Source organism: Enoplosus armatus, chromosome 8 (genome assembly GCF_043641665.1).
Source record: "Enoplosus armatus isolate fEnoArm2 chromosome 8, fEnoArm2.hap1, whole genome shotgun sequence".
Classification (NCBI taxonomy): domain Eukaryota; kingdom Metazoa; phylum Chordata; class Actinopteri; order Centrarchiformes; family Enoplosidae; genus Enoplosus; species Enoplosus armatus.
The window spans coordinates 25,883,510-25,910,967 of NC_092187.1; the positions used below are offsets into that span (position 1 = coordinate 25,883,510).

Genomic DNA, 27,458 nt, shown 5'->3' on the forward strand with positions numbered 1-27,458 from the left:
TGTGAGGGAGGCAGGGAGGGGGTCAGAGGGTGACGAGTCCTCCCTTTCTAGATCAAATGCTGCGGTGTGTTCGCCCTCCGGCCCGGCCGTTCGGCTCTACTCACCGAGCTAAGGCTCTTAACGAACCGAAACGGACGACAGACACAACGACTCGGCTTCTTTTCGACGGTTTAGTTGAACAAAAACAAAACGCGTCTCCCTCTTCCCGTTCTCCAGCCCGTCCAGTCCACAAAACATCAACACAATCTGACGGAAGGCAGCGACGTCACTTCCTGGTTGCGACGGCATTTTTTTACGTCAGGCCGTCGACCGGCGCTTGATGTGACGTGTTCTCCTCCAAACTTCACTTTCCTCTTCTTTAAACATTATGAAAACACGTTTCCGTCATTCGTTCATTTATTTTTGAACTTATTTTTTTATATTTGCTTATCATTATATCTTATTTTATACATACTTTTGTATTATAATTATATTTCTTTGTTAATATTTAGTAATTTCATTTATCTTTCTGAATTTAAGGTTTTATTAGTATCTGTTCACACTAACAACAGAATGGTTGATGATTGACTGTATAAAACGTCTTTATCTGTTGGATAAATATCATATTCAAAAATCAAGAAGAACAATGTTCCCAATCTCAGACTTTTTGAAATCATGTGAAAATGGTCGACGCATCCTTAAACGATCTCTCAAAAACAGGGGGGAGTTAAATCATTGACCAGAGCAGGTGACCCTCAACCCAAAGACAGGAACAGTCTGAGCGGAGCTTCATGTAATAAATCCTCCTTCAGGAAGCCTCTAATGTTCACTTTGTGTTGATTCACCTGTAGGATCATTTTGGAGGTTGTAGTTTTAGCTGCTGTTGCTGAAAAGTGTTTTTAATATTTTATCCACCTCATGAATATCAATCAGTGTGGACAAAATATTAGAAACCCCTCTCAGTAACAGGATCATCCCCGGATGGAGTGTAGACCCCTGTGGTGGGAAAGGTGACGTCTGAGGAGCTGATTGGACAGCTGGCTCCGAGGTGAACCTGAGGTGGAGGCGGGACGTGTCAATCACAGGAGCAGAGCGAACAACAGGCTTACAGGTACAGTTTAAAGGAAGGAAGTACATGACATCACCTTTTTACAGCTGAGCTCCGCCCACTTCTAACCAGAGTCTGTCATGTGACGTAAACAAAACAGGTTGTTGTTGGAGGAGCCGTCACTCAGAGTTTGACAGCAAATGAGCTGATTGGCTCATAAACTTTATGGAGGCAAAATCTGATATTATAATCGTCATGGTGACCGGTCACAATGTGTGTTTAGGTTTTTTTTTTACATTTACAGCTGCAACGATTACTCAATTATTCGATTGAATGAAAATTAGTTGTCAACTATTTTGATGAAACAAAATAAATAGGTGAAATTGAGATTAGTCAGCTTTGTCCTGGAGATGTGTGTGTGCTTCCCTTTTCCTTCAGCGCTGTAACTACATGACTTTGGTTCAGCACCACAAACAGTCTGACGGTGAGTCCTTTCAAAGATTCTGGATTAATGAATGATGCCTGAGGTAATGTGCATGCATTGTATTATCATTACTGAATTCATTTTCAAACTGTCAATTACTAATAGATACTTTGTGAAGGATCTTTGTCTTTGTCGCTCTTCACCTTTAATGGTGTTTAAAGGTTGAACTGCCAGAAAATGCCAGGGACTGAATCAGTTTGTGGAGACAGAAACATGACAAGAATCTGTGAGACGTCAGCACTAAAACACAGAACAGTTTCCTCCAGAGACACCTAGAACATCAGTCTGTCTCCTCAGAGTCCTGCAGCAGCGTCCACGAAACCTCCAGAAGGTAAAACTACACTCTGTGTCTGTCTCTGTCTCCGCAAACACACCACAGGACTGAAGTCGAGGACAGGAAGCAGCAGCTGTGATCAATACGATGTTAACTGGTTATTGATGGTTAATCAACGTGATACCTTGATTTGTTTTGTTTTTGTATGTGGTGATTTCTTGTTTAAAAAAAGACACACAGGAACTGAAGAATCACTTTGTTACCTGCAGATTCAGGTGAGAAAATATAATTTAAAAGACTCTCTGACAAGCAGGACTGGGACCGAACCGGAGCAGACTGTGATAATGAATCAGGCCTAACATTCACAACGGACCACGTTTACTGTTCATCAGAATAAAGAATCAATAAAGCTGATTCTGATTTACTGTATATATTTTAGTTTTATTATTTCACATAAAAACAAGTGTCTCCAGGAGTTAGTCAGAGTCACTTCTATAATTAAAGCTACAGGAATAATTCTTTGTTTCCTCAGAGCTGCGACTGGACTGTGTTGAGACAGAAAAGAGTCTCCAGCTCTTTATTTCCTACATTATTTTATTGACAGAGTGTCATTAAGTGTTGATGCCTTTTATTAGTTCATGACAGAACTCAGAATAAACTCTGCAAGTGTAGCTGTGACGTTTGTACTGGTGTCTCTGTCACTGTGTCAGTAATGTTTATCTGAAACGTTTTGGTTGTAAAACACAGAGGAGAACAAAGCAGATCCCAGAGCCCAGACCTTACTGGTTCCTACAGGTTCAGGGGAAGCTCCAGGTTTCAGGCTCTTAGGTTCCTGTAGTGGAGGGGGTCACGCAGGCCATGTGTCGGCCTCTCGTTTGAGCTTGACAAACACTGATGTCTGAGAGATGCCCATCAGACTTGTTCCTCTCTTGTCTCACTGGTTCTTTAGTTTGAGGCAGATCTCAGAGCTGTCAGCTCATTACAGAGAAGAACAGGTGACCTTTACAATAGAAATGACTCCAGGTGTTTTAGTCCTGCAGAGACCGGCTCTGATGGACACGCTAGACCTGTTTGTCTTCAAGATGAACAATGTTTCCAACATATTTTAGTTTTGTTGCCTTCGAGAGTCTTTAAGACTCACTGCGTCTGACATCGATGGATGTTGAGAACAGTGTGTACGTTAAACTGTAAATGTGTAATTTATCGTTTGAAGGTCAGTGGACTCGGCCCGCTCGCAGGTGAGCATGCGCCTGACTTCCTCCAACTCCACCTGCGCCATCAGTTTATGGACGTGATGAGCTCTCTAAGCGTGTTAATATTAGTTTAAATTATTCAGTTGTTTTAAGTATTGTGACTTTTTTCTCTTAATAACGTTTTCGTAAAATATTACGATATCTTTTCCTTGAAATATTAATATTTTAATTAAGTTCTACAACCTTTTTTTTTGAAAATATTTACACGCTTTTCTTGAAATATCTTGAAACTTCTTATCTTATTGTCCCGACATATTATTTTAACGGAGTGTCTATTTGCAGCCGGGTATGAATAGTCACACAGCAGCTATTACACCGCGAGTGTTGAGTGTCGCCCGAGCGTGGTTATTGAACGCTGCGGGCGTTCAGCGTTCAGGTGTTGAGCGACCCCCGTGTGGAATTCATTAAGAGTGTTTTTTCCAAACTTTTCCTAAACATAACTAAAGGTTTTCTACCACGTGATTAAGTTTGTGAAACAGTCGCAGTTTGGTCAGTCCTTTTGCTTAAAACATTCATTTGAAATTGTGGCTTTATTTTAAAACCTTACTTTTTTTCGTTGCCTAACATCGACTGACTTACCTGTGAACTCTCACTTGTCTCCATGTCTGCAGGTGCCACCTCCTCTCAAATAGACATCAGCAGTTGTCCCATCCCATATTTTGGAAAGCTTTACAAAACGCTGTATGTGAGTAAAGTTGATTTCTGCAGTCCAAATAAACCAAACTACAACTAACTCTAGTCTTCAGCACGAGCACACAAATCCTGTCAGGTTCCCACGTGTATTATTCCAGGAAATGGGAGCAGATTTTGGAGAGAATTCCCAGCAACACAGTCCACTTCATCATGTTGTCGTTTCATCTGTTGTGTCTCTGATGTTTACAGGTGGACATCAGCGGAGGCAAACTCGCAATTTGCTTTAAAAGCCATTTCAGCTCTGGAACCAAAAACGTCTGTCTTCTGGCAGATTACGGCCGTGTGACCACTGTGGACTCGCACATTGGAGACTCTCCTGTTGGTCCTGGATCAGACTTTCATCTCTCTCTGGGACAACTGACAGGTTCATCACCATGTGCTGTGACCCTGAACCTGAAGGACGACAGCAAAATTCTCCATGTAAGTACTGTTCACTTTCACTTGATCATCTCTCATAACAAATCAAATCGTTTCCTGACTATTTCCTGTTTCCAGATGACCAATGAGATACGTCCGTTTGGTGACCAAGCAGCTGTGCTTGTAAACCTTCATAATGCATCCACACAGAGTTCTCTGGTGAGTACACGTGTGAGATAGTTGAGGAAAAGTCCATCTGGATATTAAGGATATTGTCAGCTGGAGGGACAGATGGCAGCATTGTTCCAGTCAGAACTGAGATCACAATTTTCTCCCACAATTCTCAGTTTTTATTAACAATGAAAAGATTGCGTAGTGTAAGGAGCATTTCCCCCTATTTTCAAATGTTTCTTTAATAAACCACCTCAATGGTCCTGAACATAAAAACTATGTTCTGAACACCAGTTCAGGTACTAAATGCCACAAAGAGACACAAAACATCCGCAAAGAGACACAAAGAGACACAAAACATCTACAAAGAGACGCAAACTACCAAAAAGAGACGCAAAACATTCACAAAGAGACACAAAGAGACACAAAACATCTACAAAGAGACACAAAACATCCACAGAGACGCAAAACATCCACAAAGAGATGCAAAACGACCAAAAAGAGACACAAAACATCCACAAAGAGACGCAAAGAGACACAAAACATCTACAAAGAGACACAAAACATCGACAGAGATGCAAAACATCCACAAAGAGATGCAAAACGACCAAAAAGAGACGCAAAACATCTACAAAGAGACGCAAACTACCAAAAAGAGACGCAAAACATTCACAAAGAGACACAAAACATCCGCAAAGAGACACAAAACATCCACAAAGAGACGCGAAACATCCAAAAAGAGACACAAAACATCCACAAAAGAGACGCAAAACATTCACAAAGAGACACAAAACATCCACAAAGATACGCAAAGAGACACAAAACATCTACAAAGAGACACAAAACATCGACAGAGATGCAAAACATCCACAAAGAGATGCAAAACGACCAAAAAGAGACGCAAAACATCTACAAAGAGACGCAAACTACCAAAAAGAGACGCAAAACATTCACAAAGAGACACAAAACATCCGCAAAGAGACACAAAACATCCACAAAGAGACGCGAAACATCCAAAAAGAGACACAAAACATCCACAAAGAGACGCGAAACATCCAAAAAGAGACGCAAAACATCCACAAAGAGACGCGAAACATCCAAAAAGAGACGCAAAACATTCACAAAGAGACACAAAACATCCACAAAGATACGCAAAGAGACACAAAACATCTACAAAGAGACACAAAACATCGACAGAGATGCAAAATATCCACAAAGAGATGCAAAACGACCAAAAAGAGACGCAAAACATCCACAAAGAGACGCAAAGAGATACAAAACATCCACAAAGAGACACAAAACATCCACAAAGAGACGCAAAGAGACACAAAACATCCACAGAGACGCAAACAGACACAAAACATCTACAAAGAGACACAAAACATCGACAGAGATGCACAACATCCGCAAAGAGACGCAAAGAGACACAGAACATATACAAAGAGACGCAAAACATCCACAAAGAGACGCAAAGAGACACAGAACATCTACAAAGAGATGCAAAACATCCACAAAGAGACGCAAAGAGACACAAAACATCCACAGTGACGCAAAACATCCACAAAGAGACGCAAAACATCCACAAAGAGAAACAAAGAGACACAAACGACCACAAAGAGACGAAAAGAGTAACAAAACATCTACAAAGACGCAAAACATCCACAGAGACGCAAAACATCCACAAAGAGATGCAAAGAGACACAAAACATCCACAAGATGCAAAACAACCACAAAGAGACACAAAACATCCACAGAGACTTAAAGAGACACAAAACATCTACAAAGAGACCACAGAAAGACCACAGAGACCACAGGGAGACCACAGAGACTAAAAAGAGACCACAGAGACCACAGGGAGACCCCAGAGAGACCCCAGAGAGACCACAGAGACAATGGAGAGACAACGGAGAGACTACAGAGAGACCACAGAGACCAGAGCGACCACAGAGACCACAGAAACCAGAGAGACCAGAGAGACCAGAGAGAGACCAGAGAGACTACAGAGAGACCAGAGAGAGACCAGAGAGACTACAGAGACCATAGATAGACCAGAGAGACTACAGAGAGACCACAGAGAGACCAGAGAGACTACAGAGACCAGAGATAGACCAGTGAGACTACAGAGACCACAGAGAGACCAGAGAGACTACAGAGACCACAGAGAGACCACAGGGACTACAGAGAGACTACAGAGAGACCACAGAGACCACAGAGAGACCACATAGAACAGAGAGACTACAGAGAGACCACAGAGACCACAGAGAGACCACAGGGACCAGAGAGACTACAGAGACCAGAGATAGACCAGAGAGACTACAGAGACCACAGACACTACAGAGACCATAGAGACCACAGAGACTAACTGCAAACAAAGAAAGTCGGCTCCATGGTATAACACCCAAACCCGCAAATTAAAGCAAACAGTGCAGAAACTTGAAAGGAAATGACACTCCACCAAACTGGAGGAATCACGTCTAATTTGGCAAGATAGTCTTAGAACTTATAGGAAGGCCCTCTGTAAAGCCAGAGCAGCCTATTACTCAACATTAATAGAAGAGAACAAGAACAACCCCAGGTTTCTCTTCAGCACTGTAGCCAGGCTGACAGAGAGTCACATGTATTCCTATAACCCTCAGCAGTAATGACTTCATGAGCTTCTTTAATGATAAAATTCTAACTATTAGAGACAGAATTGATCACCTCCTGTCTTCAGGTGGTACCTTACCTTCAAACACAGGAACCTCAGAAACAGCTGTAAAACCTGATGTATATTTAGATTGCTTTTCTCCCATTGACCTTCACCAAATTACTAAAACCATCTCTTCATCTAAGCCATCAACTTGTCTCTTAGACCCCATCCCAACCTGGCTGCTCAAAGAGGTTTTACCTTTAGTCAGCACTTCTTTACTAGACATGATCAATCTGTCTTTATTAACAGGCTGCGTACCTCAGTCCTTTAAAGTAGCTGTAATTAAACCTCTTCTTAAAAAGCCCACTCTTGATCCAGAGGTTTTAGCCAACTATAGACCTATATCTAACCTTCCCTTTCTCTCCAAGATTCTTGAGAAAGCAGTCGCCAACCAGCTGTGTGACTTTCTACATGACAATAAGTTGCTTGAGGACTTTCAGTCAGGTTTCAGAGCTCATCATAGCACAGAGACAGCACTGGTGAAAGTTACAGATGACCTTCTGACTGCATCAGACAAAGGACTTGTCTCTGTACTTGTTTTGTTAGATCTTAGTGCTGCATTCGACACCATCGACCATCATATCCTATTACAGAGACTGGAACATTTAATTGGCATCAAAGGAACCGCACAAAGCTGGTTTAAGTCGTATTTATTTAGTCATGGAGTTCCACAAGGTTCTGTACTTGGACCGATATTATTCACCTTATATATGCTTCCTTTAGGGGATATTATTAGAAAACACTCCATACATTTTCATTGCTATGCGGATGATACCCAGTTATATTTATCGATCAAGCCAGAAGAACCTCATCAGTTAGCCAAGCTCCAAGCATGCCTTCAGGACATAAAGACCTGGATGACCTGCAATCATCTGATGTTGAACTCGGACAAGACAGAAGTTATTGTTCTCGGCCCTGAACACCTCAGAAACACAGTATCTAAGGATATTGTTACCCTAGATGGCATTGCCCTGGCCTCCAGCGCCACCGTGAGGAATCTCGGAGTTGTCTTTGATCAGGACATGTCCTTTAACTCCCATGTAAAACAAACTTCAAGGACTGCCTTCTTTCACCTCCGTAACATTGAAACATCAGGAAGATCCTGTCTCAAACAGATGCAGAAAAATAGTCCATGCATTTGTCACGTCTAGGCTGGATTATTGCAATTCCTTATTATCAGGCTGTCCCAATAAGTCCCTGAGGACTCTCCAGCTGATCCAGAATGCTGCGGCACGTGAGAGAAACGGAGAGACTACAGAGAGACCACAGAGACCAGAGAGAGATCACAGAGACCAGAGACTACAAAGAGACTACAGAGACCACAGAGACCAGAGAGAGACCACAGAGACCAGAGAAAGACCACAGAGAACAGAGAGAGACCACAGAGAGACCACAGAGACCAGAGAGAGTCCAGAGAGAGACCAGAGAGACCAGAGAGACCACAGAGAGACCAGAGAGAGACCACAGAGACCAGAGAGAGACCACAGAGACCGGAGAGACCACAGAGGCCAGAGAGGCTACAGAGACCACAGAGACAAGAGAGAGACCACAGAGACCAGAGAGACTACAGAGACAACAGAGAGACCACAGAGAGACCACAGAGACCACAGAGAGATCACAGAGACCAGAGACTACAAAGAGACTACAGAGACCACAGAGACCAGAGAGAGACCACAGAGAACAGAGAGAGACCACAGAGAGACCACAGAGACCAGAGAGAGTCCAGAGAGAGACCAGAGAGAGACCACAGAGACCAGAGAGGCTACAGAGACCACAGAGACAAGAGAGAGACCACAGAGACCAGAGAGACTACAGAGACAACAGAGAGACTACAGAGACAACAGAGAGACCACAGAGACCAGAGAGAGACCACAGAGACCGGAGAGACCACAGAGGCCAGAGAGGCAACAGAGACCACAGAGACAAGAGAGAGACCACAGAGACCAGAGAGACTACAGAGACAACAGAGAGACCACAGAGAGACCACAGAGACCACAGAGAGATCACAGAGACCAGAGACTACAAAGAGACTACAGAGACCACAGAGACCAGAGAGAGACCACAGAGAACAGAGAGAGACCACAGAGAGACCACAGAGACCAGAGAGAGTCCAGAGAGAGACCAGAGAGAGACCACAGAGACCAGAGAGAGACCACAGAGACCGGAGAGACCACAGAGGCCAGAGAGGCTACAGAGACCACAGAGACAAGAGAGAGACCACAGAGACCAGAGAGACTACAGAGACAACAGAGAGACTACAGAGACAACAGAGAGACCACAGAGACCAGAGAGACTACAGAGACCAAAGAGACTACAGAGACCACAGAGATACCACAGAGACTACAGAGAGACCACAGAGACCACAGATACCACAAAGAGACCACAGACACTTCAGAGACCACAGAGACTACAGAGAGACTACAGAGACCACAGAGACCACAAAGAGACCACAGACACTTCAGAGACCACAGAGACTACAGAGAGACCACAGAGACCAGAGAGAGACCACAGAGACCACAGAGAGATCACAGAGACCACAGAGAGACCACAGAGACTACTGAGAGACCACAAAGAGACCAGAGAGAGATCACAGAGACCACAGAGAGACCACAGAGACTACTGAGAGACCACAGAGACCAGAGAGAGACCACAGAGACCACAGAGAGATCACAGAGACCACAGAGAGACCACAGAGACTACAGAGAGACCACAAAGAGACCACAGAGAATCTGGAACTGATTAAATCTGGAAAATGGAGTAATATAAAAAGATTTGAACATTTTTCCTTTGAGTTCTTGTTTTGAGCCTGACTGACCACAGTTCGTTACTTTACTGTTGTTTCATATTTCCTTTTCTATTTCCTTCATGTTGTTGGAGCAGCAGTCTGCAGGCTTTTGTCAGCTCGTGTCTCAGGCAGACAGACAGACAGGCAGGCAGACAGACAGACAGTTTTATTGAACTGACATTGTCTTCACAGTCCTCAGCTTCCTCACCGGCCTTCTGTCTCAGTTTCAGTCACGTTACAGCAGCTCTTTGTCTAAAACATCATCAGTGGATATCTTCTTCACCTGGCCTCCACGTGATCAGCTGGACTGTAGCCGTTAATGTGCTCCTCTGATCATGTTTGTATGACACAAACAGAAATGCTGTAAGCCTTGTAGCCCTACATAAGATCATAGAAACCTGATATTTTGATAGATCATGTTGTATTTACATGTTAGAAAGAGAACTGTGCTGTATTCTCTGATCTTTGACTCATGACTCATGTTCCCTCTACGCTGCCCTCCATGCTGGAAAAGGGCTTGGAACTGTTTCACTATAAATGCTTCACTTTCTGCCCCTCAGACAGCACTGGATTCCAACACTGGATTTTAGCGTGTTTTTAGGAGAACTGTAATTATTTTTTAATATTAATTGAGTAGTGTCCTGAATAGTGTCTGCAGGTATTCCTTTCCTTCCACCAATAAGGTGGGGCAGACTGTAGCCTGAGAGACAAAACCCAGAGCAAAATCTACCAAGCTCACTGCTGCCTGTTAAGTTGCTGTGACAGAACAACTGACGGAGAGAAACGAACGCCATCAGCCACTCAGGTCTTCTCTCGTGTGGATTTTGGCAGCTGGACAGCAAAAGAAGAAGTTTTCATATTAATCGACATTAAATACGAATTGGAAGTCAGACACGAGGCTGTGGAGTGACAAAGTATTTATATTACCCCCCTCCCACACACACACACACACACACACACACACACATATCTCTAGTAACAGTTGGTGCTCAGTGTTGAGTAATAATAATAATAATAATAATAATTATAATAATTATATTAATAATAATATAAGCAATAGTTGTCTTCAAATATAGAGTGATACACTTTATACAAAATACCCTGCATATTACTGTCAAGTTTGATTTAAATGAGAAATCAGTGTGATGTTTGTTTCTGGTTGTCCACCGGAGGGCGCCGCTGCTCTGTTCAACACTGAAGGTCATGACATCAGATCCACAATCATCTTTTAAAAACCAACTGCAGAGTGTTTGACGTGTTTCAAGAAGGAAAGAAAGGAAAGAAAATTCTCAACACAACTTCCAACTTCCTGAAGCGCTCAGCCACATCTTGTGTTTGCTGGTCACATGATAACAGCTGCAGAGGCACCGAGTGAACCCGAACGAAGAGCGAAGCTTAAAGCTCAGAGAAAAGAAATGTTTTCAGTTTCTAAATGAGAATCAGAGGCTGTGGTTTTGTTTGTCTTGCTCATGGACACTCCAGTTCAATTAACACATCTGCAAAGAGATCCATTTATGTTGTAGCTCGTTTGGATTTGAAGCAGACCACGACCGATCTCCACAATATTTTCCAACGTGACGTCTTCAAACGTCTCGTTTTGTCCAAAACTCTAGAAAACAGAGCAGCAGAACGTCCTCACGTTGGAGAAACTGCAACCAGAGAACCAGAGAAAGCTCTTTGTAACAGCATGTGATGTGTGTATATACAGTATAGTAAAGTTCAGTAAAATGCCCAGAGCATCCTTTGGGTGTTTGTTCCTGAAGTGTTTTGGTTGACAGACAGTTATTTGTCTGAAAGTCTGAACAACAAACCTGCAGACTGATGGATCAGAAAGAGATGCTTCAACACAGTTTCTACATACAGATGGGAGGAGGAGGAGGAGGAGGAGGGGAAGAAGGAGGAGGAGGAGGAGGAGGAGGAGGAGAAGAAGAAGGAGGAGGAGGAGGAGAAGAAGAAGAAGGAGGAGGAGGAGGAGGAGAAGAAGGAGGAAGAGAAGAAGGAGGAGGAGGAGGATGAGGGGAAGGAGGAGGGGAAGGAGGAGGAGGAGGAGGAGAAGAAGAAGGAGGAGGAGGAGGAGGAGGAGGAGGAGAAGAAGAAGGAGGAAGAGAAGAAGAAGGAGGAGGAGGAGAAGAAGAAGAAGGAGGAGGAGAAGAAGAAGGAGGAGGAGAAGAAGAAGGAGGAAGAGAAGAAGAAGGAGGAGGAGGAGGAGAAGAAGAAGAAGAAGGAGGAGGAGAAGAAGGAGGAGGAGAAGAAGGAGGAGGAGGAGGATGAGGGGAAGGAGGAGGGGAAGGAGGAGGAGGAGGAGGAGAAGAAGAAGGAGGAGGAGGAGGAGGAGGAGAAGAAGAAGGAGGAAGAGAAGAAGAAGGAGGAGGAGGAGAAGAAGAAGAAGGAGGAGGAGAAGAAGAAGGAGGAAGAGAAGAAGAAGGAGGAGGAGGAGGAGAAGAAGAAGAAGAAGGAGGAGGAGAAGAAGAAGGAGGAGGATGAGGGGAAGGAGGAGGGGAAGAAGGAGGAGGAGGAGGAGGAGAAGAAGAAGAAGAAGGACGAGAAGAAGAAGGAGGAGGAGGATGAGGGGAAGGAGGAGGGGAAGAAGGAGGAGGAGGAGGAGAGAACCTCTAAATATGAAATCAAATATCTTGATGATGCTGAAGTCACAGTCGAGATAAAACCTGTCTCTTTTCTTCCTGATTGAAGCCGACTCCTCCAACAGTTTGCAGGTTGTCACACAGACGTGGTTTTATACAAACAGTCCTAAATATGAGTGCATAGGCATGCAGCACCACCCGCCTCCACCTCCCAGTGCAACGTCATCAAAAAGAAGTCAGTGTTGGAGGATATAAAGCAGAGATTATAACTCTGCATCAGCACAACGTGGTCACTGCGAGTGTTAACAGCGGTGTCAGAGACTGAGTCCATCCTGCCGCAGGATGAGGGTTCCTACATGGAGGAGGACTGTCACCATGACAACCACTGTCTACACTCCTAACGCAGAACAAATAGAATAAAATAGAATAGTAATGCATTCATGCTGCTCTGATGACGACAGCAAAGTGTCAAGTAAAGTGACGTTTCTGAGGATTAAAGGTCCCGTATTCAGACAGAAAGCTCCTGATGTGAACCTGAAGAGACTGAAGCTGATCCATCACACAGGCTGGAAAACAGGAAGTGCATCACACAAACCTGCGTTTCTCCCACCAAAGCTGGCGTCACATAAACAGGACCGAGGTGCAGCCAGTACAGGATGTGGACGGTTTTTACTGACAACAGTCAGACTGAAGTCAGACATTAATGTTTTTTTCACCTTTTCATTTCATCAAAAATGGTGAATCATTCATGTTTTATGTAACGTCTGAAAGTGATGTCACAATTGGAGAACTTGGAAAACACAATTAATATTCAAAGAAAGATTAATTTGTTTCTGATGTGATGTAACTTGATATTGGAACAGATTTGTCTTTTTTCTTTCAGGAAAATGTTTGTTACTGACAAATTTGTCCTACATAATCATATATAAATTCTTCATCAATCCTGGAAAGTTTTATGTCCTTTTATAAATACTTCAGTTCAGTAGCCCAACACTTATTTCTAATTATTCTGTCTATTCGACATGCAAAGTAATGCTCACTCATGTTCATTACATGAAACATATTGTTATGTTCAATAAAAACATGCATATATATATATATATGTTTAAATTTCTGTCTGTAAAATATGATGTCGTCTGCATACAGTTTGATTTACTTTGGTGTTCCATGAGAACAGGAAGTAGGGAGGAAGGAAAGGACGCCCCCGTCTGTTCATTGAAGCTTAATTCAACATTATTTTCTGTTAATAATGAAATGTTTGAACTTTCTGTCGAGAAAAACAGGAGGTTTGAATACGGGACCATTAAGTGCTACTGTGACAACATTTAAAGTGAAATATTCTGTACGGCTGCTTGTGCTGCGTTCATGTTCATCAGGTGAACTAAAGTACAATAATTAGATTCTTTTTAACAGTACAAATACTGTCAGTGTGCTTGACAGGGAGGAGACAGGGGGGCAGAGGGGAGGAGACGGGGGAGTGGACAGAAGGGAGACGACGGGGGGGCAGAGGGGAGGAGACGGGGGAGAGGACAGAGGGGGGGGCAGAGGGGAAGAGACGGCGGAGTGGACAGAAGGGAGAGGACGGGGGGGCAGAGGGGAGGAGACAGAGGGGGAGAGGACAGGGGGGGGGCAGAGGGGAGGAGACAGAGGAGAGAGAACAGAGGGGGGAGGACAGAAGAGAAGACGAAAGGAAGGAAAAGAGAAAGAGAGGAAAGGGATGGAGAGACATCTGGAGTCACCGAAAACATCTGGACTCACAGGCCAACAGTTCAAAGTCTCTTCAGACGTCCAGTTTAAAACGCCCCCCCCGACCCACAGTTTGAGAAACAGACCTCTCCTGTCCGTCACATCTGTCCACAGGACATCCAGCTGCTGATCACTTCAGTCTGACGTTTTCTCAGTCAGTACAGTGTCTCCATTAGTTTGTACTTTTTCATTTTCATTTTATTATTCTAACTGTTTTTATGTTTAACATGTTTTGACAAAGTGATTTACAGAGAAAAGTTCTAAAATGAAGGAGAGACATTAAAAGCTCTAAAAACCAAAAGCACTCATCTGATATTTTGAACATTAACTTTCTATGTTTCTTTGCACGTTGTAGTTCATTTTAGATTTAGTCATTTAGTCCTGAGATCAAAAGTCAGCGTTAATTTTAGTCAACCTCAAACTTTGATTTGAAGTCTTTTTAGACAGCTGAAACTGATTTTCTTTGACGAGACTAAAATGTGAACAACAGCCGACTGTGTCAGAGAGGAGTTGATCTGACTGACACTGTTTAGGCCTGAGTGGTGTTGTTGCACGACACTGTGTATGTTCACTAACATTTACATACATGTGGAAAGAAAATATTGTTTTCATAAAATGAAAATGAATTCATTTCTATGGCTGCCTGGAAAGACGGAGAATGTGAAGGACTCAGAAAGTGTCATTCACTAAAACATGAGAGAAAACACCAGAAGCTCCTTTCAGGGTGAACCTGTTCATTCAGACTGTCTCTCAGTCCTCCTCCCTCTCTTTCTCAGTGGCCAGATGTTTGTAATGGAAGTTTTTACCCATCTGTTTGTCTGTCAGGCTCTTCATTGAGTCACATGACCTCTCTCTCTTTGCTGGTAACTTTCATCCATCCAGTTTCTCTTCTGTCCTTCCTCGAATGTCTCTCTGCTGATTAAAGCCTCCCCCTCCTCCAGCTACCACATGTACGTCTTCGTCGTGTCGATCTGACTCCCCCCAGCCTCCTCCTCCCTCTCTCCTGCCTCCTTGTCGTCTTTGTCCTTCTCGGCCTCGCTCTCCCACAGCGTGATGAGTGGCGGGTACAGCTCGTTCAGAGGGATGGACATGGCGTGCTGCATGTACTTCTTCAGCGAGTGGCCACAGGACTTGTGCTGCTGCACGCGGCGGCCCATGTAGACCACCAGCAGCGCCATGATGGACACAGCGAACATGGAGCCCATGACGGCCGCCAGCGCCACGCTACTGCGCCGCGATGCCACCAACTCCACCGAGAAACCCGCCTCCTTCGTGGTGACATTCAAACATGAGGTGTGGATGGGAGAGGAGGGGGAGGAGGAGGAGGAGGAGGAAGAGACGGGGGTGGGGGAGGAGATGAGAGATGAGGAGGGGGAGGGAGGAGACGAGGAGACGGTGAGGCAGACATGGTACTCTGTGGCAGGAAGGAGGCGAGTCAGGTTATACTCCTGAACATCTACTGGAACCTGTGGGGGGTGGGGTGGGGGGGTGGGGGGGGCAGGTGAGAGAGAGAGAGCATTAGTTTCCATGTGGACAGGTGAGAGAGAGAGAGCATTAGTTTCCATGTGGACAGGTGAGGGAGAGAGAGCATTAGTTTCCATGTGGACAGGTGAGGGAGGGTGGATGTGCTCACCTTGGCTGTATAGCTGATCTGAGGGTTGTCGATGTGCACTGTGGCGCTGGTCCACCGGGGAAGAGGGAGGGGGGCGTCCTGCTGGTTCTGACCCACAGACGAAGGTCCTCCGCTGGGATACAGCTTCCACTCCAACACCACCGACTGGGCATGAACCACCTGCACAGGAAACAGGAAACAACAACAAATCTTCTGTTTAATGGATTAGAATTAACAATAATAAATATAATAATAATACATGCATTTATTATATCAGCTGCACAAAGATACATTACAGAAGAAAGACGCACCTTAGCCAGCACCACCAGAGAGGCTGCAGAGCTGGAGGAGTTCCCCAGCCAGGGCTGCTCTCTGCTGGGTACTCCGCCCCACCGGTTCCCCCCACCCGACCACGAGCCCACAGACCCCTGAGAGTCCACAAACACTGAGACACTCTTTGTGTCTGCTCCCTCCATGTTCCACGCTACACAGGTATACACACCTGAGAGAGAGAGACAGGGACAGAGAGAGAGACAGAGAGAGACAGAGACAGAGAGAGAGAGAGAGAGACAGAGAGAGAGACAGACAGACAGAGAGAGACAGAGACAGAGAGAGAGAGAGACAGAGAGAGAGACAGACAGAGAGAGACAGAGACAGAGAGAGAGACAGAGAGAGAGAGAGAGAGAGAGAGACAGAGAGAGAGACAGACAGACAGAGAGAGACAGAGACAGCGAGACAGAGACAGAGAGAGACAGAGAGAGAGACAGAGAGAGAGAGAGAGACAGACAGAGAGAGAGACAGCGAGACAGAGACAGACAGAGAGAGAGACAGACAGACAGACAGAAAGAGAGACAGAGACAGCGAGACAGAGACAGAGACAGAGAGAGACAGAGAGAGAGAGAGAGAGACAGAGAGAGAGACAGAGACAGAGAGAGAGACAGAGAGAGAGCGAGACAGAGAGAGAGACAGAGACAGAGAGAGAGAGAGACAGACAGACAGACAGAAAGAGAGACAGAGACAGCGAGACAGAGACAGAGACAGAGAGAGACAGAGAGAGAGAGAGAGAGAGAGAGAGACAGACAGACAGAGAGAGAGACAGCGAGACAGAGACAGACAGCGAGACAGAGACAGGGGGACAGAGGGAGTTATTCATACAGTGTATTTCTGTCTCGGTGTTTCGCTCTGATCATAGAGGAGAGCACTGGGACGGAGTTCATGACGGCGGACTGACCTGCGTCTGACGGCTCCGCGTGTTCGATCACTAACGCTCCGGGCTCAGACACGCGATGCTTTTTCTTCCTGCTCAGGCCACGCCCCTCCTCTGATATGATTGGTGCAGCCATCGCCTCCGAGCTCACCTGACCAGGAAGGAGGAAACAGAAGAAAGACCTTCATCATTTATCGTGTACTTGTCATATAACAAAAGATTACGGTTTTACATTACAACATTTTAGAAAACAAATAAAAAATATATATTTAGATTACATTTCAGAAAACTGAACATTAAGAAAACATAAGACAATGACAGATTTCAGTTACAGGTTATAAGTAGCTCTTTGAAAAGTCATTGTGTTTTCACTTCTGCTAAATAGCTGAACTATCGTTTCCCATATGAAAATCTGATTCACGGCCAAATACTGTATTAAGATTTCTATTAAATACTGAAGTACATGGGCGAACACACCAACAGGAAGAGTTTTCAGACCCAACCACATCACCTGTACACCTGTACCTTGATATACCAACACACACACACAGACACTCGTGACCCTGCCCACCTTGTCTCCAGTGGGCGTCACCCAGTAGAACTGGGGGGCGGGGTCAGCGTCCGCCCAACACTCCAGTGTGATTGGCTGCCCAGCGCTGATGTTCATGGCAGGTGGGAAGGCGTGAGGAGAGATGTGAGGCAGGCAGCTGTTGGCCCCGCCCTCGCCAGCCCCGCCCCATGCGACCGCCACCACCTCCTGCAGCTCCCGACCAATCAGGTGAGGCGGGGAGGAGCAGAGGGTGACGGAGGACTCCAGCATCTTGAGATGTGATTGGTTGCCGAGGTGAGGCCCCCAGGAGGACAGACAGTCACATCGCAGGGGGTTCGAGTGAAGAGACACCTCCTCCAGGGAGGGGATGGAGGAGAGGAGGTCTCCAGAGAGGAGGCTGAGCTGGTTACTGTGGAGGAGGAGAGTCCGGAGGGAGGACAGGTCACTGAGGGGGGAGAAGGAGGGAGGAGAGAGGACAGGAATCAAGAGGAGAGGAGACAAGGAAACAAGAGAAGAATATTGTTTGTTCATGATTGAATGTGATAAGCAGACAGACAGTCAGACAGAGACAGTCAGACAGACAGACAGACAGACAGACAGTCAGACAGAAAGAGACAGACAGAGACAGTCAGACAGACAGACAGACAGACAGTCAGTCAGTCAGACAGAGACAGTCAGAGACAGACAGACAGACAGACAGACAGTCAGACAGACAGACAGACAGACAATCAGGCAGTCAGTCAGACAGACAGACAGTTAGACAGACAGACAGTCAGTCAGTCAGTCAGACAGACAGACAGACAGACAGACACCTGAAGGCCTGCGGGTCGATGTAGGACAGTCTCGGGTTGCTGCAGAGCTCCAGCTTGGCGATCTCTGGAAGGTTCTGGAAAGCAGCTCGCTCCACCATCAGCAGCTCCTCCATGTTGTTCAGACTGAACCCAAAACACAGAACATTGATTTTTTAAAACACAACCTGAAGCTCCTGGACACTGAAATTACATCCACCCTACACCTGTTTCCACCGCCCTCATGTCTTCAGTCATTCAGTTAAATACGGTTTGTCTTTGCATGAAAACATCAGAAAAATACAAAATCACATATTTGTTTTAACAGCCTTCTCATGATTAGAAGAGAAAATTGTGTCAGTGTATTGTTTGCTGACTCACAGCTTATACAAATCAACGTTACAGCAACCAGACAGCACATCTTCAAATCATATCTACACACTATGTTAGCAGATATGACCGATGCCACATTAGTGTAACAGAGTTGTTTGGTGGCACTCAAAAGCAACACTGATGTTTCTGAAGAAAACAGCTTGCAGGATAAAACCAGTCAATACTTTTAAAAGGAACTTTCAGAACTTTGTTGGTTAAAGTAGCTTATTTATGGTAAACTTCACATGGATTTCCATATTAGCCAACCATCATCCCAGTAATCACCAGCACTTAAAATGTTAGTAATCTTTTTCGGTTTGTACAGAACTCAGACAGACAGACAGAGAGACAGACAGTCAGTCAGTCAGTCAGACAGTAATCTTTTTCGGTTTGTACAGAACTCATACAATCTTAGAACAATACCAATGTTTAAGGACTTGATCAGGACATCCCTACTTTTTGTGGCTGTGCTCTCAGACTGACCTGAGCTCCTCCAGGTGCTGAAGGTTCTGGAAATCTCCCTGCTGGACTCTGCTGATCGGGTTCTTGTTCAGGTCCAGGAACTTCAGGTTAGGGAGCACGCTCAGAGCGTCCCGAGGAACAGACCTGCCAGGAGAACAACATTCACTTTATTCCATCCACCAGAGTTACAGTGAGAGAAGGTTACAGACAGAGTTTAGGGAGAATTGAACCGGCAACCACGTTCAGACACACCTGAGCCGGTTGTCGTAGAAGGAGAGGCTCTCCAGGTAGTCGAGGCCCAGGAAGGCAGCAGAGGGGACGGAGGCCAGTCCCATCCCAGCCAGCACCAGGCTGTGGAGGCGGGACAGAGGTAGGAAGTTCTTCTCCTCCAGACCCAGGATGGGGTTCTCCCCGATCATCAGGATCTCCAGGGACGGCAGGGACTCAAACCACCGACTGTCGATGGCCACCAGCCGGTTGGAATTGAGGTGGAGCCTACAAGACCGAGCAGAGGGTAGGAAACTGATTCAGACAGAGTGGAAACCTGCTCATCTTATCATCACATAGTCAATGACCTGCAATGAATGATGGGTAATACGAAGAAAAAAAACGTTCATAATCAAAGCATGTGATTCTACTGTCTTTTATGTTGTTCTTGTGCACATTGAAGAGGTTCTATGGGTCACTGAGGAGGTTCTAGTGGTGCTTCAGGAGGTTCTTGCGATCATTCAAGAGATTCTATATGACATTAAGGATATCCTTTGGCCCCAGAGGAAGTTCTAGGGGTCCTGTAAGTGATTCTAGAGGTCTTTTAAGAGGTTCCTATGGTATCTGAGATGGATCAAAGGCTCCTGTATCCTTTGAGGGCCCTTTAGGTGGTTCTATTGGTCTTTTAAAATGTTCTAGAACTCCTGTAGGTGGTGGTATAATGGTCTTTGTGGAGAATGAAGTTGTCACTAAGGAGGTACTTTTGGTCATTTTAGTGGTAATTTAGGGGGTCATTAGAACTTCTAGAGTTCCTTTCGGTGGTGCTTGTGGTCATTGAGTAGGTTCTAGAGGTCCTACAGGTGGTTCTAGTGGTCCTGTAGGAGTTCCCATTAGTCCTCAAGGAAGTTCTAGGGGTTCTATGTGGTACTAGTGGTCATTTAGGAGGCTCTTAAGGTCGCACTTTTAACATAGTTGAAATGAAGAAGTGGAAGCTGAAAAGAAGAAGAAGAAGAAGTTGTAGTTACCGCAGCAGGTTGGTGAGCCCAGCAAAGGCTTTGGGTCCGATGGAGGAGATGTGGTTGTGGTTGATGTAGAGCTCCTCAAGGCTGGACAGGTTCTTTAAACTGAAGTCCTCCAACTCCTCAATCCGGTTCTCCTCCAGGTACAGAGTCACCAGGCGACCCAGAGAGGAGAGACCCATAGAGCTCACCTGGACAGAGAATAAGAAACCATTTCTTTATGGAGCTGGCTTCGTGCCATGTTGTCATGTTGGAGCAGAGACAAACACACTGTATGCTGGAGCAGTGGTTCCCAACCTTGTTAGAACCCGATACCCCGAACCACCTGACCCCCAATATAACATGCATGTCTCTACACAGGTACTTATCGGTTTTAACAATTTTAGATGTAATATTATTGTTATATCAGGTTCCTCTCTCTATCTCCCACCTTCCCTCTCTCTGTCACTATCCATTAAAGGCAAAACCACTGTACTAGAGCACTAAGGGTTCCTTTCAATAACTAACCACAAACACCTTTGGCCACACGGTGTATGTTGCACTGCTCTACTGAGATTGGACTGGAGAGGAAAACCAGGAGTGGAGAATATACAGCTGTTATTAACTGAGAGCTGGTTCATACACTGCAGTCATTACATCACAGGGTTGTCATGTGAAGAACATTTAATGGAGAACATGTGTGTTACCTGTGTGAAGTGGTTCTGTGACAGGTCCAGTTCTGTCAGGTTGGTCAGACTCTGCAGTTCAGTAGTGATGGAGGAGATGTTGTTACTCTGCAGCAGCAGCACCTGAAGCACACAGCAACACACATATTTCCTGGTTAGTCCCACAGTCAGTCTCTATGAATTCTCTATGGACAATCTTTGTTAGCACAGCAGCTAGCGACTCGCCAGCCAAGAACATTATTCCATAATAAACAACCAATTTAGCTACAAATGTGTTAAATCCAGTCCTCAGGCTGTATTTCACTCTGCTGAAGGACCCTCAGACCCAACATGTCGCCATCCTGTTCTTGTCCCCCTCACTTTTTAGAGTTTCAGTTTGATTAGTAATTAATGTAATGTCATTTTCCACTTGTAACTATTGTTCACGTCAACATCAAGAAATAATCATGACTGGGAAACTTCTGATATATCAGACTAAAACGGTCTGAAATCAAACAAACATGGATGCCTGATGATTTGAAGATCATAACAATAATAATTATTCGAATGACCGTTAGTTACCTGTGTGTCAGACGAAATGTTGGCTGGTACTCTCTGCAGATGGAGTTCATTACAGTCGACCGTCCTGGCCTGGTGATACACAGACTGTGGGGTGTACCAGGGCCTGGTCTCACACACACACTGCAGAGGACACGTCACAGCGCCACCTACAGGATACAACACACACCACCAAACCTCAGGATTCACATTCATCTTCGTGTCCATCTGCCATCTATGAACTTCAAACTGTTCTTTACCTTGACTGGCCCCGCCCACTCCAGCACACACTGATGATGTCACCAGGGAGAGGAGGGGAATGAGAAGCACTGCAAATCCCATGGTGCACTGGGGGCGAAGCAGACAGGAAGTGTTGGATAGATTGTGGCGACAACTTCCTCCAGCAGGTCAGAGGGAGGCGAGTAACATCTACAGCTGGATGGAAACACACAGGAAGTGATGTCATTAACCTTGTGACTGAATACAGACGGGACGCTGGTTCAAATCTCAGTGAAGAAGAGAAGCAAAACAGAATTTAAACTTTTTATAGTTCTGACTAAAATAATCTGTTTTTCCAGGTTAATCTTTGTAGAAATCGTTGGATAAAATCTGAAACTTAGATGATGCAGCGGGGTTTGGTTCGGAGTATGATGAAACATGTTTCACACCTCGTGATGCAGTCGTCTCCATAGCAACAAGTTATGTTCCAATGATGTTATATTTCGTGATGTAACAATTATGTAACAGTTATGATACAGTTGTTAGTTATGTTTAGTTATGTTAGTTATCTTACAGTTATGTTACAGTAATGTTACTGTTATGTTACAGTAAGGTTACTGTTATCTGATGTTACTGTTATCTGATGTTACTGTTATGTTATAGTTATGTTAGTTATCTTACAGTTATGTTACAGTAAGGTTACTGTTATCTGATGTTACTGTTATCTGATGTTACTGTTATGTTATAGTTATGTTAGTTATCTTACAGTTATGTTACAGTAAGGTTACTGTTATGTTACAGTAAGGTTACTGTTATCTGATGTTACTGTTATCTGATGTCACTGTTATCTGATGTTACTGTTATGTTATAGTTATGTTAGTTATCTTACAGTTATGTTACAGTAAGGTTACTGTTATCTGATGTTACTGTTATGTTATAGTTATGTTAGTTAAAGTTTAGTTTATGAGAGAAAGAGTGTTTCAAAGAATTTATGTGACAGTGAGGATATGAGAACACCCCCAAACAAAAGTCTGGAGAACTGCTGGATTTACTGCCTTTTTACTCACTACTTTATACAACAGGAGTGTGACTGCAACAGCTATACACACACACACACACACACACACACACACACAGTAAATCTACACTCAGCTCATTAGCAGTAACTGTGTCAAACTCATGTTGCAGCAACGGTCAACATTCACCAGTTACAGTGTGAGGAGGCAGCCTGAGGACAGAGTCTCTCTCTCTCTCTCTCTCTGCAGCTGACAGCCAATCCCTCGTTTACATCACACACACACACACACACACACACACACACACACACACTTGCTCTCCTTAATGTGACCAGGCAGCTGTGTTGTTGTTGTTGTTGTTGTTGTTGTTGGGGACTAACACACACACACACACACACACTGGAGAAGGAAACGTGCCATGGCAACCAGCCAGGAAGTGACATAGGAGGAGGAGGGAGCGACCTCTTAGCCGTTCTGTGATTGGCCCAGCCAATCCTCATGGCGTTTGAGTTCAAACTCGTTCAAAAGTTGCCATCATGACGAACCCAGCTCAGAAAATCAGCTGCTGATTGTTTCATCATTCTACCTCCATCATTTACACATGAACAACATCTTCACAGTAACTGTGTTTGTCCTGGAAATAATATGTTGGATTCAACTTTCATATGATTTTTAAGATGTTTCAATTATGAGTTATATCTACTGTAATTAAATCTCTTGTCACAACGTTTGATATTTGGGACCATTAACTTTTTATATTTTTATCCTGGGCTTCAGTTTATTCATAATATATCCAGGTCCCATCTTTTGGTTTCATTAATATTTGGACAGGTTGTCATAGATACAGAGTGAAACCAGGCCAGGTCTGATCGTGGTCGGACAGAAACAGCAAACAGACGACGGGTCGCAGAGAAATCATCTCCTACACGTGTCCGCCACCGTGCACGTGATGTCAGACAAAAACATCATCAGAGACAAACCCAGAGCATCATGGGAAACTTTCAGTGTCTAACAGGAGCTAGAGTCACTCGACTCGTTGGAGAGCAGGGCTTCACATCTGGACAGATGTGTCTTTAAGAACCCTCACATCCGACATGTTAGCAAGACTGTTATTCATATTGTAGACAAGAACTATCTCTAATATGAGCTGACTGAGTGAGAGCAGCTGTCTCTCTCTGTCTGACTGTCTGTCTCTCTCTGTCTGACTGTCTGTCTGTCTCTCTCTCTGTCTGTCTGTCTCTCTCTGTCTGTCTCTCTCTCTGTCTGTCTGTCAGACACAGCGTTTTAACATCTGAACCTCCTTCTTCTTGTTAACGACAGACTGAAGGAGCTGAGCAGATGGAATATTGATGAGGCGATATTAATTATTTAATGAGCTGCAAGCGCTTCGTTAAGTGTCCTGCTGCAGAGGCTGTGATTGGAGGAGAGCAGGAGACTGGTTAATTAACTCTGAGCGGTCTGACACACACACACACACACACACACACACACACACACACACACTCACACACACACACACACACACACACACACACACACACACACAGAACAAACACTGCTCACGAACTCTCTGAGTAACAACATGCTCACAGGAACCAGTTTGTTTCCAAAATGAGATGACAAAGATTTCAAAATAAGACAAACGGCTCAACTCAGACAGGTTTTACAAAATAAGACTCAAAAAAACAACAGCAGACAAGTCACATGACCAGTGGACTGAACTGAGCTCTGTCTTTAGCTCAGCTGTGGTTTAAGGCTTAAGATGGGTTTAAACCTGTGATATCTCAGTCAAAGTCACGTGATCACTTGAACAGTTTTTCATGAATGCACCATATTTTCTGCCTTTTTTGTTTCATGTCCTTTTGGAGTTATTTGATTTATTCTGATGGTTTTTACTGTGAGTCAGGCAGCCTGAGGTGTCGTGGGGGTGTTTTATGTTATTCTCTGATGGGACATCTCAAGACGTTCTTACTTTCATTTTGAATTAAATGTATAAACACAACATTTACTTTCTTTTTCATGTTAGCAATTCATACTTCATAGAACAATGACAGCAAAAAGAAAAGTGTGAAATGTCAGCTGACTAAGGTGGTTGTAGAATAGATGTCTATAACTTAAGACAACAGAGGACACCTGAGAGGCCAGAGGGCGTCCTACGTACTACGAAGGGTTAGTGAGGCCATGGTAACTGATGCTGCTCAGAGACGTGCAGCTACAGCAGACGGACTGTACGCGACGCATTGCCACGGGAACCCGCGCTCCCCTGACGCAGCTCGCTCACCTGACGCAGCTCGCTCCCCTGACGCAGCTCGCTCCCCTGACGCAGGACAGTCCTCAGTGTGTACTTTATTGACGGAGAGAGCTGAGTCCTCCTGCTCGTGGAGATGCACTAAACACATGAGATGCAGACACAAAGAACATCTGTAACTGTAACTCTGATAAAGACAAAATAACTAAACTAAGAACAAACTAATTATATAATATAATGATTTAACATTATATGAAATGTCCTCAGTCTGATGGTAAAAGCAAAAGGAGAGTTCATTGATATTTTACTGCATTTACAGAGACGACCTGAGATCAGATACATGAACACCACCTCACCTCCACCTGCTGACCTCAGAGCCGCTGCACCTCCTGCTCCTCTCTCTGCCTGTCTGTCTGCCTCTCTGCCTGTCTGTCTCTCTCAAGGTGAGTTTAATGTTGTGTCTTTGAGGTGTCTCTCCATCTTGTCTCATGACTCCTGTATTACATTAATAATATCACGTTTCTGTGCGCTCTGATTGGATACTGTCCGTGTGTTCTCATTGGATGCTGCTCTTTTCTTGTCTCAGACTCGTTTCCATGGAGCTACTAGCAGTTTGAAAGCAGTGGAAGCGTCTGTTCCAAGTTGACGAGTCCCTGTCCTGAAGGACACAAGACTCTGACTCGACGTGTATTAGAGAGGAAGAGGATAAACAAAGAGATGAAGAGGTGAAGAAAGAAGTGACTACATGGAGCAGAGTGTTCGTTACCGTGGAAACCCTCTGAATGTGAAACTCTGACCTACTTTCACCCAAAAGTTTCAAGATTTATTACGAAACAACGCAACTCCTTCTGTCTTCATCTCCAGGCTGACAGGGGGAGGCGAGGGGGAGAGGACAGGAGAGGAGGCAAGAAAAGGAGGCAAGGAGAGGAGACAAAGAGAGGACAGGAGAGGAGACAAGGACAGAAAGAGAGGAGGCAAGAAAACGAGGCGAGGAAAGGAGAGAAGGAGAGGAGAGAAGGAGACAGGGAGAGAAGGAGGAGGAAAGAGGAGGAGGAGGAGGCCAGTATTCTTCTTTCATCTTGGCTTGAAACGCTCACACATGAAGAACGTCTGATTTGTCCAACAGCTCCAGAAGAAACAGCAGGACTAACAACAAGGACCAACATGGACGACATGACCGATGAAGACTCTGGAAAAAGCCAGTAAGTAGCTGCTGCTCAGCTCAGGTTCAATGATTCAGGACCCTTTAAATGTGGATACATCTGACTCACCTGTCCTACCTGGACCTCTGGTCTCTGGTGGGTCAGGAGATCAACAGCTGATTTTAAAATCGGTTGCGTCGACACACTTTGAACTTCATCAAAGTTGTTTCACACAGAAAGGTGAGCTCCCATTGGGGTTGCAGAGACCAGCACCTGCCTCCAGCCGGAGACACCGGTCAGGAGGACTGGGCGGATGGATACACTGATGTTCCTCAACAAATAGTTCCAGCAGGTAACCGCAGAATGAACAAACCAGATCCAACATGTCAGGACACAGCCAGGCTAGCTGTTTCCCTGTCTTTATGCTAAGCTAAGCTAACCACGTTCTGTACTGAACACACAATAAACACAACTATTCTCTTAATACTGCTGCTGTTAAATGTTTCATTATTATTAGTGATATTAGTTTGATCATTGTTGTCGTCATGTGATCAGAGTCTCTAGTCAGCTGACAGCTGAATGAATAATAATAATAATAATTTGTGTTTTCATATCAACAAGAGTCCTATTAAATATTAAAATAGAGACTGTTCAATCATCAGTAAACACGTCACTTTCTATCCCATAATAAACAGAAACAAAATATTACAGTTAACAGCAGCGTGTACTCTGACGTCACAGCTACACTGAGATCATAACTTGGATTTTATTTCCCTTTGGACCTGCTGGTCCCCGTCGGGACGTGGTGTTTATGATGTTAAACGGAAATCCTGACAGTGTTCCTCTGAAGCGGATCTCAGAGACCTGAACCTGGTCCTAAAGGAATAATCTTCCTGTGGAGCAGCGCGCGCTCCTGTGTGTGCTGGAGGACGTCCATGTTCTCACCTTGTTCCTCCGCCCGCCGCTCCGAGCCTCCGCGGGACCACAGGCCGGGCAGAGTCCGGTAGAGACAAACACAGTCCGGTAGAAGCGGGAGGTTCTCTGGTTTATTCGGGTTTAGTTGATCCAGATGAGGGCGGACTGAGTCCTGCTGCCGCCGCTTTTATCTGAAGCATCCCTCTCTCCCCCTCCCCTGTCCTCTGTCAGGTCCGCAGCAGCTGACTCGGGGTGAGCCAATGGGCTTTGTAGACCACTGGCTGATGGACCAATCAGAGCTCGGATGCTTCACAGAGGTGAGGGGGGGGGGGGGGGGGGGGCGCTAACATGACGTAATGCTCCAGATTCTCCTAATGACTCTCTCTCTCTCTCTGTCTGTCTCGCTCTCTCTCTTTCTACTTCATTTCTCTCTGTCTC

General features: G+C 44.9%; 2 protein-coding genes across 3 annotated transcripts in view; both read right to left on the reverse strand.

The window, feature by feature from the left end:
* otud5a (OTU deubiquitinase 5a) overlaps positions 1 to 233 on the reverse strand; it is a 19,112-nt gene extending 18,879 nt beyond the window's left edge. Inside the window, exon 1 of one of the 2 annotated variants that reach the window (XM_070910282.1) lies at positions 105 to 233. The gene's annotated coding sequence lies outside the window, so the exon portion shown is untranslated. The other variant, XM_070910283.1, reaches the window with a different exon arrangement.
* A 14,769-nt stretch (positions 234 to 15,002) lies between these two features.
* On the reverse strand, positions 15,003 to 27,220 carry LOC139288866 (leucine-rich repeat neuronal protein 1). Its single transcript, XM_070910309.1, is given in 16 exon segments — positions 15,003 to 15,527; positions 15,695 to 15,853; positions 15,985 to 16,175; positions 16,905 to 17,031; positions 17,452 to 17,875; positions 18,243 to 18,365; positions 19,074 to 19,196; positions 19,305 to 19,547; positions 20,285 to 20,469; positions 20,965 to 21,066; positions 21,505 to 21,650; positions 21,741 to 21,861; positions 21,863 to 21,915; positions 27,051 to 27,131; positions 27,134 to 27,179; positions 27,182 to 27,220. Coding segments are annotated over 16 exon segments (2,688 nt in total).
* Between the last annotated feature and the right edge of the window lie 238 nt (positions 27,221 to 27,458).